A 12589-nucleotide genomic window follows, 5' to 3' on the forward strand; every position below is an offset into this window, starting at 1 on the left:
CTCTTTGTTGAAGATACCTAGTAATATGAACCCTTCTACTATTTGCCATCCATTCCCTATTGCAATATTACTAGATTATTTTTTTAATGTAATATATGCAATTTATTCCTCAAGGGCAACAGGCACTTTATTTGTAGATGAAATAATGAAATATAAAGTTGTTCGCTAGCAGCAACCTCTTCATTAGTTACAGATCTTTTGTGTCATTGTTTACTGGAAAAATGTTCAAAACACCCTCTAACAGCTGTACTGTATTATACAAGGAATATAATTTAATACAATCAGGAAGGTGCATCACAGAACATACGTACAAGGGGCCTATCATTTGAAAATAGCCCAAAGTTAATCTTTACCTGTCACTAGCCAAATGTATTTTCTTTGAATGTGGGTTTCAATGCTGTTTCAATGAATGTGAGTTTCAAGGGCAGAGAAGTTTTAATGCTAAGTCTGTTTTCATTGTGAGACTGCATTGCTTTGTTTAGAAGATGTCTTAGTGTTTGTGCTGCAAAATGCAAAATAAAACTTTCAAATGAAGTCCAAATAATCGTAGACGTAAAGCAGTATGCACATTAGTGTTTATGGTAAATGGGGTGAAATAGCCAAGTAATGGTTCATTTGAATGGCTGCGGGGGGAGGGCTCCATTCAACCATGATTTTGTGAGGGGGAAGGGCGGCAAACTCAAAGACAGCCCCAGCTGAACCATACCTCCCAACTGTCCAGATTTTCACAGAATGAATAGATTTTTGCTTATTTTTGGTTTGTTCCTCATAAAACTTGTCATTTTCTGGCAAATGATTTAGGAATTAAGTCGCTAAGCAATGACATACATTGAATTTCAGACTTCATAAACTTCTGAAAAATGCATGCTAAAGCAAGACCTGTTATTCTGCCAACTCTCTCAGTTTATACAAGAGCAAGTTTTAGTACTGTCTGTATGTTCCCCCAATATATTTGGCCTTGTCCAGATTTCCCGCATTAACAGGTTGAGAGGTACATGCAAATAAATTGCTTTATAGAATTAGGCATATCCAAACCTCTCAAATGTCCCCGATTTTGGCTCAAAATGTTGCTCTTTCCCTAATAATCCCTCTGCAAAATGGCAATTTTGGAAGAAAACGGGGAGGGTTTACAATTAATAAATAACTGTAATAATCAGAGTTATAGATTACTTTTATTTCAGAAATGCATGTAGATTTTTTTTATTTTGTCAGCTGCTCATGTTAGCAGTACTAATATTAAAATATGTCCCTTCTTTGACAGATTCCCAGCTGTATTGTGTGGTTATTTTATATTTTTGCATCCCATTTTTGGTCCATTTTTCATAAAATTGTGGTTTTCTGGCAAATTAGTGGCAAATCATTAAAGATTGAAGTTACAAAATAATGGCAGACATTTGTGTTTCCGATTTCATACCCTTCAGAAAATGCGTAATAATGCAAGACCTAATATTCTATTATCTTTCTAAGTTTATAAGAGCAATATTTACAAATTGTCCTTATTTTTGGGCCTTTGTCCCACTTCCATGTATGGCTTTGTCTAAATTTCTTGCTCTGAGGTTGAGAGGTATGACAAATGTGTCAGGGCCATCATTGTCAGCCAGGGACATTTCAAATTGTGACATACTTGTTGCACCCCACTCCCCCATGTAGTGACTCTGGATGTGTCCAAGCAAGGCAAGGAGCAGTTATGCAATGTAAATGTGCAGAGTATCCTGCTATCCAAGGCAGACACAAGTACTACAGTGGCTTTTCCTCTGTCCTTGGTTTTGCAGAATGTTCTGGTTTCTGTCATATTTTTATACTGTTGATTTATGCTTATTATTACTCAGAAAGTGCCTGTTGCTCTGTGTTTAAGTAGCAATACTTTAATGACGATCAGGTAAGCTTGTCTGAGATTGTAAGATGCAAGTAAGCTTTAATAAGCATACTGTTAAAGAATTTCCAACATTGAAAGCCTTTATGTTGTTGCCATGCAGAGAATACTTACATAACTAGATAACGTATAAGCCTTGGGTATTGAAATGCATATTTATTTATTTATTTATTTACATTTGTTGACTGGGAGTGTCCGACTGGACGTAGGTCCATTTTCAGTGGAGGCCTGGGGAGAAAACCTCCACACTTAAAATAACAGACAGTAGTTACATTGGAATACATAGCGATTAGCAATTTAACATAGCAATTACTTACAACATATTTACAGATGAAGAACATAGTACATCAGTAGACAACTGGAATCTTTATCTGTGAAGTACATAACAGACTTTAACAAATGTTACAATAAGAAGTTCCTGCTGTATAATAAGTACTAGGCTTATGAGCATCTGAGCTTGCTATAATCAAGGTAGTTAGTGGAGTGGAAAGAAAGGTAGTGGTTGGATGGGGTTGGTGATATTAGAGTGGGAGTTGCAAGGGCATAGCCAGCGTGTTTTTAGGTGCGCTTTTAGTAAAGTTTTGAAGTGGGTGCATGATGGTATGGAGGTAATTGTGGGTGGGAGGGAGTTCCATAATTTGGCTATGGTGCAAGGGAATAGTGCTTCACCAGCAGAGTTATTGGCTTTAGTGATCTGCAAGTGATTTTTGTTGCTGGATCTTAGTGGTGCGATAGGGTTGGAGTAGATTCTGGAGGGATGGGACATTCAGTGGATGGTTTACTAGTTTGTGGGCGAGTGAGAGTTGATACCATTGAAGGAGGTGAGGGAGTTCAAGCCAGCCCAGTTCAGCAAGTGAGAGACAGTGGTGACTACGGTAGGATGCCCCTGTGGCGAATTTGGTGATTTTGTTGTAGCAGGTCTCTAGCTTGTTTAGATCGCATTGCCTTAGGTTGGTATATATTGGAGAGGCATAAAGAAGGGTGGAGATAAGGTGGGAATTTGCTACTGAAATCTTTGCTGCTTTGGTGAGAAATTGCTTATTTCTGTATAACGCTCTTAGTTTTTTGTGGACTTTTTTTATGGTCAACGATATGCGAATGTCAAATTTTAGTTTATTGTCTATTTCCACTCCTAGCAATTTGGTGTGTTCAGTTGGGTATATAGTGGTGTTGTCTTTTGCTGTGATGTTAAAGTGAGAGTTGTTTTGAGTATGTTTGGTGGGTTGAAAGATGAGTAGTTTAGTTTTGACAGTATTTGTAATAAAGGACAGGATTACATTATTTTAAGAAGCTCATTACATTTGCTGGAGACTTGCAGTCATCTTTGCAGGCTTTACCTGTAAATTAAACAGAATGCCAATCTATCATGTGAGGTCCATAACTTGTGCAGTAATCTTTTAAGCACTGTATCTTGAGCTTGTTTCTTGTTTGCTTTTCATTTTTTTACTTTGATCATGTTTTCCCCATGAAACAAGTAGATAGTTGTCAGGCAGCAGGTCTTTTTTGGATAAGAAACATTTTTACAAGTGGAGATATCACAGAGATTGCTACTTTCAGCATGTTACTTGGTACTTTTATAAAGCTGAATATAAATTATAATTAGAACTGGAGTGCAAGGAGAAGTGATTTGAGTTGAGTGCTGCTTGTTTTTCTTATACTTGATTTTGACTGGCATCCCAGTGATGTATTTAAAAAGTAATTATTTTTTCATGCCTCACAACCTTTTTGTTTCCATCTAGATATTAAGTAAGCTGTTATGCAACCAATGCATTTAAATATTTTTTTTTCTTCTACACTTCATTTTGTCTTGATTGGACTCTCATAATGACAGTTTGGCACACAGCGCAGCGTATTTAATTAAAGTTACAGTTTTTGTGGTTTTGAGCATAGCTCCTCCCATTTCTAGTTGGCTGCACCCCTTCCCATTGACCCCACCCATTCAGCTGTCTCCTGCAGCCCCACTTTGATTTGAAGTCACCAGCCGCCACTGCACCATCTACATTGAAGTTAACAATAAATTCCAGTAACTCTATATCATATCTATTAAACATTTCTACTAAAGTAAAATATTCTTTAGAACCACCAATAACTCCAAAAGGAAATTTAAAAAAACCTCAATCCCTTTGGAATGTGCCCACACTTAATGCACTCTTTTAAATATGCATTATCTGATTATAAAGTTCTTAATTTATTCAGTTTCCTTTCAAAGTCCTTAACTCTCTGCTTGACATAAACATGTTTATCACTAAATGCTGTAGGACCTGCAGAAAAAACAAAATCTTGTACTAAACCAGTTGCATTCCGCATGTCCAAAATGGGTCCTTTCAGCTTGGTCACCATGTGTGTTGCTCTCAGGGGGTTCAGTAACATTAGTGTGCCATCCTTCTCTTCCACAGTTAAAACCTCTATTTCTGTTGCTGTTAGCCTCTGAATGCAGCCGGACCTCTGAATGCAGCTTGGTGTCAGGGGCTGATGTGGACTTTTTTGGTTTTTATGTTTTACATCCGCCTGAATTACCACCAGTTCAAACAGAAGAGATCTCAGTTTAACATCTCATCTGAAGGACAAGTGTAAGGAACTGTTTGTATGTTTTGCCACCTTTGTAATGTCGCTTACAAGGGATGCAATCTTTTGAAACTGTAAAACTTATTGTGTTGGTTTAATTATTTGATGATTAAATATTTAAGTTTTGTTTGTACAGAGTTTAGAGAATAAGTAATCAAATGAACTTGCAGTTGAACAAGATAAATCAGAGAGTGTCACCAAGTATAAGGAGATGTAGTCCACCATGTGACCCTCGCCATGGAAAGAGGTTTAAAATGAATGGATAAAAAATTTGAATATAAATAATAAATGTCAGCTTTTTCGGTTTACTTGCTTATTTGAGCAGTCTGTGGTATCACACATCTCAATTGTGTTTTACATATTTTGCACCAGTATCAAAATGTCCTTTCCAAGTTGAATTGTTCCAGTATATAAGAACACATGGCTGGAAGACGCAATGTTATTGTTTATGAAAACTTACACTTCTGACTCTGTTACACTAGAATGATACTATAAAATCAAATGCAGTCTGCAAATGAATATTTCAGTATATATGTTAACACTTCTAATAATTAGCATCTCAGGAAAATAACAGGAAGTACAGGAATGCTGACCATAGAAAAGGGGAAAACTTCTCTTTAAAGAACCTCACTGAAAAAAAGAAAAACTATCAGCTCACACACATACAGATAGCTAACAGATTATAAAGAAGTTATTACACAAGATGAAAGTGACTAAAACCTTACAACATAGACTTACTTTTTAAAATTGAGACTCCAATCCTATTTGAAAGCTGGGGGATTACTGCAAAATAGCATTTACTCAATAAGAGGTTAAGTCTTGCAGTGAGGAGAAAATTCATAGAAAGCAAATGGATGAAAACACACTCATGAAATATACAGGAAATTAAAATTTTGCTAGAAGTATTATCCTTATATTCAGATATTTGTTGACTGTGAGGAAACATTTTTATGAATTAAAAAGGGAAAACTTGCAAACACTTTGTATATAGAATATAATACTCACCATATGCCGTGTGATACGTAGGGTATGCTGCTGGTGGTAGTTGAGCAAGGGTATAAAATAAAAAAAAATTGACTCAGTGATACTTGGACATTCATCAGAGTAATAACTTGCTATTACACAAACATTTATCATGACATAATTACTTATTAAAACTTAGGCATTTGTCATAAAAAAAATGATTTTCTTCAAGACTATCTCAAGGCATTGAGACTAGCAGAAATCACATTTGGTGAGTTAATATGATTCCCTTTGAACTGACTTCATCTGATAATGGTCTTAAGAAAGAAGCCTGTTTGACATATGACAAACTTATAGCAAAAGGTTATTCTGAGGGTTTAGTAAAGAAACAATAGCTGCTAGGAGGTAAAGTAGCCAAGGAGAAACTCAAACGAAAATTGTAATTTCATAATTTTTGTAAATTGTAACAATGTATGATGAAGCATTAAGTGGAAGAACGTGAAAGCGCTAACTGTATTAAATAATATTGCTACCAGAAGCCATGGTGTCATCTTCGGAGCTTGGTTTTACAATATTCTGAGGGTTTAGTGACTACCATTATCAATTAAGTTACTGATCAATGTTTTAGACTGCATGCTCCAATCAGCATGTAATTACAGCACTGTAGTGCTATAGTTAACAGCAAGCATCCTGTGAATATAATTCCTGCTATCATTTTAAATGTCAGGTTTGATTTAAGGCTGTGTAGGTTCATAGATGGTAACTGAGCTATTGACCCAAAGGTCTTTATAAGAGTAGTCATGTGTACCCAATATAATACTAGAGAAATCCAATATAAAGGATCTTGCCTAAACTAGAGATCTTAGTTAGCAACGACTGCCCATATTTAGGAGGGTCATAGGTGAAATCTCCAGCAGGAATTTATGGTTTCTCATTCAGTAATCCAGGCTACACTTAAACAGTGTCATAGAGGGGGGGGTTTGTTTGATGTGAACTGGTAGCCTATTCCAGAAGAGTGGCAACCTCTAAAAGACATGTTTGTCTCTCCAGCAGGTCCTATTTATGTCGCTGGCCAGGTTAAGGTCCCTGGAGCAGGTGACCCTTGCTCCATTCGACTTGCGGATGTGCAGAATTTCCATTAGGTTTGGATTTGAGATTGCTCTGTAGGCTTGTCACAAGTCTCCACTAAGTAGTCTGTATGCTACTGAGTACAGTGACGGTGACATCAGTCTGTTGATGTAGGACATGTGCTGCAGACCCTGAATTTTCTTTGCTAGAAATCTCTGAGGTCTCTCAAATTGCTACAGGTGCCTGGTAAGGTACATACCAAAGGGAGCATTATTGGCCTGATGAGGCTCAAGTAAAGGGGTAATATGACCTCCTTCACTCGTGAGGCAATGCCTTTGCTAATGAGGTGTGCAATGTAGAATGCCTTCCTTACCACAATAGACACACGGTGGTCAAAGTTTAGAATACAGTCAACTTGCATTCCCAAATCTCTCACTAGTGAGGTGTTACTTAGGGTATTATTATTTATATTATAGTCTGCAGGGATGTCGTTTTTACTGAAGGGGATGATAATGCATTTTTTGCATTGAATTTGAGTCCATGGCTTTGGCACCAATCATTGGTTTGTGTAAGTCCCTCTTGAAGTCTATTGACATAATTTGGGGTCTCATTGATTGCAGCTAATTTGCAGTCATCAGCAAACTTAGTCAGTCACAGCCCCTCTGTTTTGGCCTGAACTTCTGAGAAGTATATTCCAAACAATAGGAGGCCCAGCACTGATCCTTGTGGGACCCCACTGGTAACAGGTCTGCTGACTGAGGTAAAGTCCCCAACTTTGACTGAGTGTGATCTGTTGGTGAAAAAGGTTAGCAACCACCTGACAACATACGGGTTGATATTCAGCTGGGAGAGTTTATCAATGATGCCCAAATGTGGGATTGTGTCGAAGGCCTTGGCTAAGTCAAGGTAGACTATATGGACAGATTTGCCTTTGTCTATAACTCTGGTGATGTTTTCAAACCACCAGGTTTAACAGGCATGACCTGCCTTTGACAAAAGCAAACTCTATTGGATCAAGGATTTGGAGATTACCTATTTCCTTATTTATAGGATCCATGATGATTTGTTCCATGGCCTTACAGACAAGGCTGGTTAAACTTATGTGTCTGTAGTTCCGAGAATCTGTTGCTGTACCCCCTTTATGAAGATGGATGATGGTTACTGTTTTCCATTCATCAAGGAGAAAACCAGTACTCAGGCTGTGGTTGGAGATACTACGTAATGGGCTTGCTAACTCATGTTTTAGACCATTTCAAATGCAACCTGGGATGCCATCCGGTCCCAAAGAGACTGTGTTTTTGGTCATGGAGAGAGCATTAATCAGTTGCTCTTTGTATATGCAAGGTAGGGGAGATGGAGATGGAATGCTTTGTGGAATGTTTGAAGGGGACAGGGGGGTGAAATTTTCACCAAACCTGTAAGCTAATAGGTTAGCTACTTTCATAAGATCAGTGTGTGTGATGCCATCCACAGCTAGTTCAGTATACATCTGAGTCCTACCTTTTAGTTTACAGATATAGCTAAAGAATGCCTTGTGGTTATCCTTAGCTATGGCTGCTAATTTTTTTTTAAGTTGCCCTTAGAGGATTTTACAAGTTGTCTTATTTGTTTGCTCAAGCAGAGGAATGTCTTCTTCCAGTGCTGGGACCTCCCTTTTTTACTCTTGGACAGCAACGTCTTCTTCTTGTTGTATAACATATTAATGGTAGATGTCCACCAGGGAGGCTTGTTTTTTTTTCCTTGAGATCTTGTTTTGATCCTATCAGGTACAACTGTATCAATACATTTGTATAAGTGTTTGCACAGGACATTTATGCATACCTTAGTATAGCTGGCAATGCCATCTGTGGGAACAGGAGCTTGGAAATTATTTATGCCATCCCTTAGCAGACTATAATTAGCTTTGGTGAATGTTTTTAGCCTGATTTCCCCTAAGAGGGGTTCAGGTGTTATAGCTACAGCCTACTTCAAATGTGACTGATTTGTGATCAGATTTAACCAGTGAGGGTCCTATACTTGTGGTGGTGCAAAAGTCACCCCTGTTGGTGAGGACCAGGCCAAGAATATTTGAGCACCTTGTGGGGTTTCATACTATTTGTTCCAGGGCATTAGTGTTAAAGACCAGGAGCATTTGTGCAAGCATGTTGGTACTCGAATAACTTTCCCAGTCAATGAAGGAATAGTTAACAATCACCCATGAACAGAGTGTTGGGAAGTAATTTGATTGACTCAAGTAGGTCCAAATAAACAGTGTGAGTATCTTGGCTCACTGCAGGGGGCTTATAGCTAACAATGACCTGAAAGGGGGTCTTAGCCACAGTTAGTTGAATTTGGAGTAACTCCATGGAGTTTTCCTATCTAACCAGTCTAGAGGTGTATTTATCTTTGATGAAGATAAATACTTCTCTTCCTTTGGTTCTTATACGTTCATTTTGCGGTCTGAAAGTGTGGAAAGCATTGTAACCTTGCTAGGCTGGGGTACTCTCTGTGGCCCTGAATCAAGTTTCTGTGACTGTACAGACATCAACATCTTCCAGGGAGATGAGTGCTTCCAGAGAGTGCAGTTTCTGATTTATACTCCCAGCAGTTAGCAGCATAACCTTTAATTTTCTATATTTTCACATCAGAAATTTTGTTCTTGAGACCTTGTCTAAAAAAAGGCACTATGGGGGAGGCAAGTGCCTTAGCCAGGAACCAAAAGCCTAGCGGTGACAGGTGAAGACCATCTCTGGCAAAGCAGTGTGGTCTATCAAAACAGTGTGGTCATCTCAGGCTGACAGGAACTGGATCACCCTAGAATGACAACCTGAAACTAAGTCAGTTTTTGAAGTCAATCATTTTTTTTTTGGTATCATCCTAGGTGTGGGTATAATGCTGCTCCAGGCTAGGGACATACCTGCCTGGGACACATACTCAAAGTTCAATCATGTCTCTCATCATATAGTACAGTGATTTTCATCTCAGGTCATTCATACCAACATGAACTACAACAGAGTCAGAACAGTACTTGTTGTTGAGAGACTTGAATGCATGTGTGATGTGATGGATCCTGGCACCCAATAGACAGTTGACTGTAACCTTCTCCTTGTCCAGGCTGGTGAATGGGACACCTGTGTGTCTCACAATGGCATCACCTATGACTAAATAAATGGTTTAGATGTGCTTTGCCTTCGGGGTTTATTTGGTGATACACTTGTGCTTATGTTTTTACATGTGCTGAGTGCTGTAGGTGTTGTATTAGGTGTACCATGTTTGCATTTAGAAGGTCTCTACTGTTTAGGTAGGTTTCTGGTGAGTACCTCAGTGTATAATGGCTTATGTGTTGAGTGCATGGTTTGCATAGGAGGTGTAGTATGTGAGCTGACAACCTGTTCAGTGTTACTGTTCTGTGCATGAGAGAGAGCAAGGATTCCAGATTCTTAGTGTAGATGCATCTCTCACAAATTGTACTTGGGTGATTTAGGAGTAGAGGGTTTTCAGCGTACATGAGGCAGTTGCCACACTGCTTCAGAATACCCATGTCCGTCAGGCTGGTAGGAGAAATGGAGGGAAACTGACCATCCATAATGTAGGTGAAATCTTGTTTTTAGAGTTGGGAGATAAACTGGATAGGTGTGGTATAACTTGGTGCTCTAAATGTGATCTATACTAATGGGATGCTCTATAAATGGTCTATACTAGTGGGGGCTCATTAAATGGTATTTGACTATTGTAGATTTGGTGGTTTTGGGACTGTTTAGGGGTAAAAGTGCAGCTGAGGTGCTCTCTGAGCATCTCAGTGCAATTTAAGCACTCCTCAGCAGGATCATTGGCAGCTACAAAGGGAAAATTTATCTAATGAAGTTTTTGAATCTATAACTGCCAATGGTTACCCTCCCCCTGCATTGTAGTGCGTGGTGGTGCACCTAGGTGCACTTCCCATAAACAGATGAATACAGCAGAACAGTTGCTGGTTGCCTAACTCTGTGGAGCTGTGTTAAAACTTTATCTACATTATGAGAGGAAATAAAATATTTTGAGTGCTTGTAAATATATTGGAGTATGTGTTAAGCACTTGTCCTTTGTTCAGTAATAAAATAAATTTTAATTATTAAATATATTCTCAGACATGTCATGACCGTAACATAATGACTGGAAGCTCTTACAAGGTGGCATTAGATTTGCAACCCAATGTTCACTGTATATCTTTTTTTTTTCAAAACAAGTTTATTGTTTTAACATATAAGAGAAATATCATAACAATTTTATACAAATAATTAAAAATAGGTATTATTATAATATTCAACAAAACAACTAAAGTATTTACAAAGACATCCACTACAATCAGATCAATTAATTAAACTAAAATACTGTGCTATTGAAATTAGAATTTTTTAACAAATTTTGTAAATTATCCCATACAATAAAATGTGATGTTTTTCTAGTTGTTCTCATTCTAATTGTGCTTATTTCCATATGACACATTATATTCATAACATTTTTAAATTCATTGAACGAAGGAGGTGTATCTGAAACCCAATTTCTAGTTATTATTTTCCTAGCCACTGCTAGGATAGACCATAACAAGGGAAGCTTAATCTTTTTAACACATTGAGGTACAGGTGTGTTGAATAATATTAGAGACTTAGAAATAATGAAATTATCTGTAAAAAGAGCCTGCAAAAATTCATTAATTGACTTCCAGTATTCTTTCAACTTCATACAGTCATAAAACATATGAGCCCAGTCAGCATTAATTTCTACATTACATCTCTTACATAGATTATCTTTATTATTAATTTTATTCATCATCAAAGGTGTATAAAAAGATCTATGTAAAAATTTCCATGTATAAAGTCTCCAGACAATGGAAGATGTAGTTTTATAAGCAGATTCCAATATATATTGTTTATCTTGTTGAGTTGGTGGGTCCCCATTAATAGAAGTGAAATAATTCCAGTATGAATCTACATTGTAAAAAGTTTCTTGTCTGATAATTTTATGTATATATGAAAGTTTACCTTTATCAGAAACTTTAGGCTGTAAATTTATTATCAAGTAATCAATCAGTTTTGGAATAGATTCTTTAACTGTTATAGACATTAGATCTATTCTATCAATGAGATGTTGTCTAAAGATCTGAACCTCTAACCAGCAAGTTTCTCTTAGATCAAATTCTTGTTTTAAGAAATCTAGATTTTTGACTTTATTATCAGATATCAGCTGATACCAGTACTTTAGATAATTATCTATAGCTAAATGAGCTCCTTCAGAAGTAGATGACATAAGCATACCGAGTATAAATTATAGGGAATACAATAAAATTCCATTCCCTATACTTAGGGTGCATGAATATAAAGTTACGATAACTAATAATAATATTTAATGGGTAACAGACCATATGTTTAAGTGTAATAGGTGAAGTACAAAATTCCTTTAGCAACCACAACATGGAGTTATTTATAATCATATTTTTATGTGTTAAGGAGATTTTCATGAAGTGCATACTAATTAGCTCCCAATAATCTTTCCATTTTGTGACATATGACCGATCTATTAATAAAGTAATAACTTTTATAATAGAAGAGATAATATATAAATTAAAGTCTGGAAAAGAAATACCCCTTGAGACCAGCTATTAGTATGTTTCTTTAATGCAATCCTAGGTCTATTAGGTGCCCATAAGAAATTTAACATTAGTGTATTCAGTTTTTTGATAGTTATTTTTGTAGGTGAAAGTATTATTGATTGTATTAAGTATAAAATCTTGGGGAATATTATCATTTTAATAATTGTAAGTCTCTCCTCCATAGTAAAAAACATATTATTCCAGGTATTAAAAATATTTTGTATATTAAGAAAACAGGTATTATAGTTATTATATATAATAGATTTAATATCTTTAGATAGTATTATACCTAAATAAGTTATCTGACCTGAGTTGGGTACATATTTAGTAAAATCACTAATGAGAGTATTTTTTCGTGTATATATAGGTAGTATTTTAATTTTTTCTTCATTGAATATTAAACCAGAAATACTTTTAAAATTCATCATTTTATCAAATAAAGACTACATAGAAGAGTTAGATCCTGCTGATGTAATTAGAACATCATCTGCAAAAAGTTGAATTTTTGATGT

General features: G+C 36.6%; 1 protein-coding gene across 5 annotated transcripts in view; it reads right to left on the minus strand.

Annotated features, from left to right (window-relative positions):
- LOC122807829 (inter-alpha-trypsin inhibitor heavy chain H3-like) overlaps positions 1–12589 on the minus strand; it is a 1807468-nt gene that overhangs the window by 242828 nt on the left and 1552051 nt on the right. For 2 of the 5 annotated variants that reach the window (XM_044078927.1, XM_044078922.1), the window contains one exon: positions 5444–5488. The exons of 1 other annotated variant lie outside the window; for it this stretch is intronic. In XM_044078927.1, coding sequence (XP_043934862.1) covers positions 5444–5488 — 45 coding nt within the window. The remainder of the gene's footprint in view (positions 1–5443; positions 5489–12589) is intronic. 2 more of the 5 variants (XM_044078925.1, XM_044078923.1) reach the window with 2 other exon arrangements.

This window comes from Protopterus annectens, chromosome 7.part1, assembly GCF_019279795.1.
Source record: "Protopterus annectens isolate FY-2018-M chromosome 7.part1, PAN1.0, whole genome shotgun sequence".
Classification (NCBI taxonomy): Eukaryota; Metazoa; Chordata; order Ceratodontiformes; family Protopteridae; genus Protopterus; species Protopterus annectens.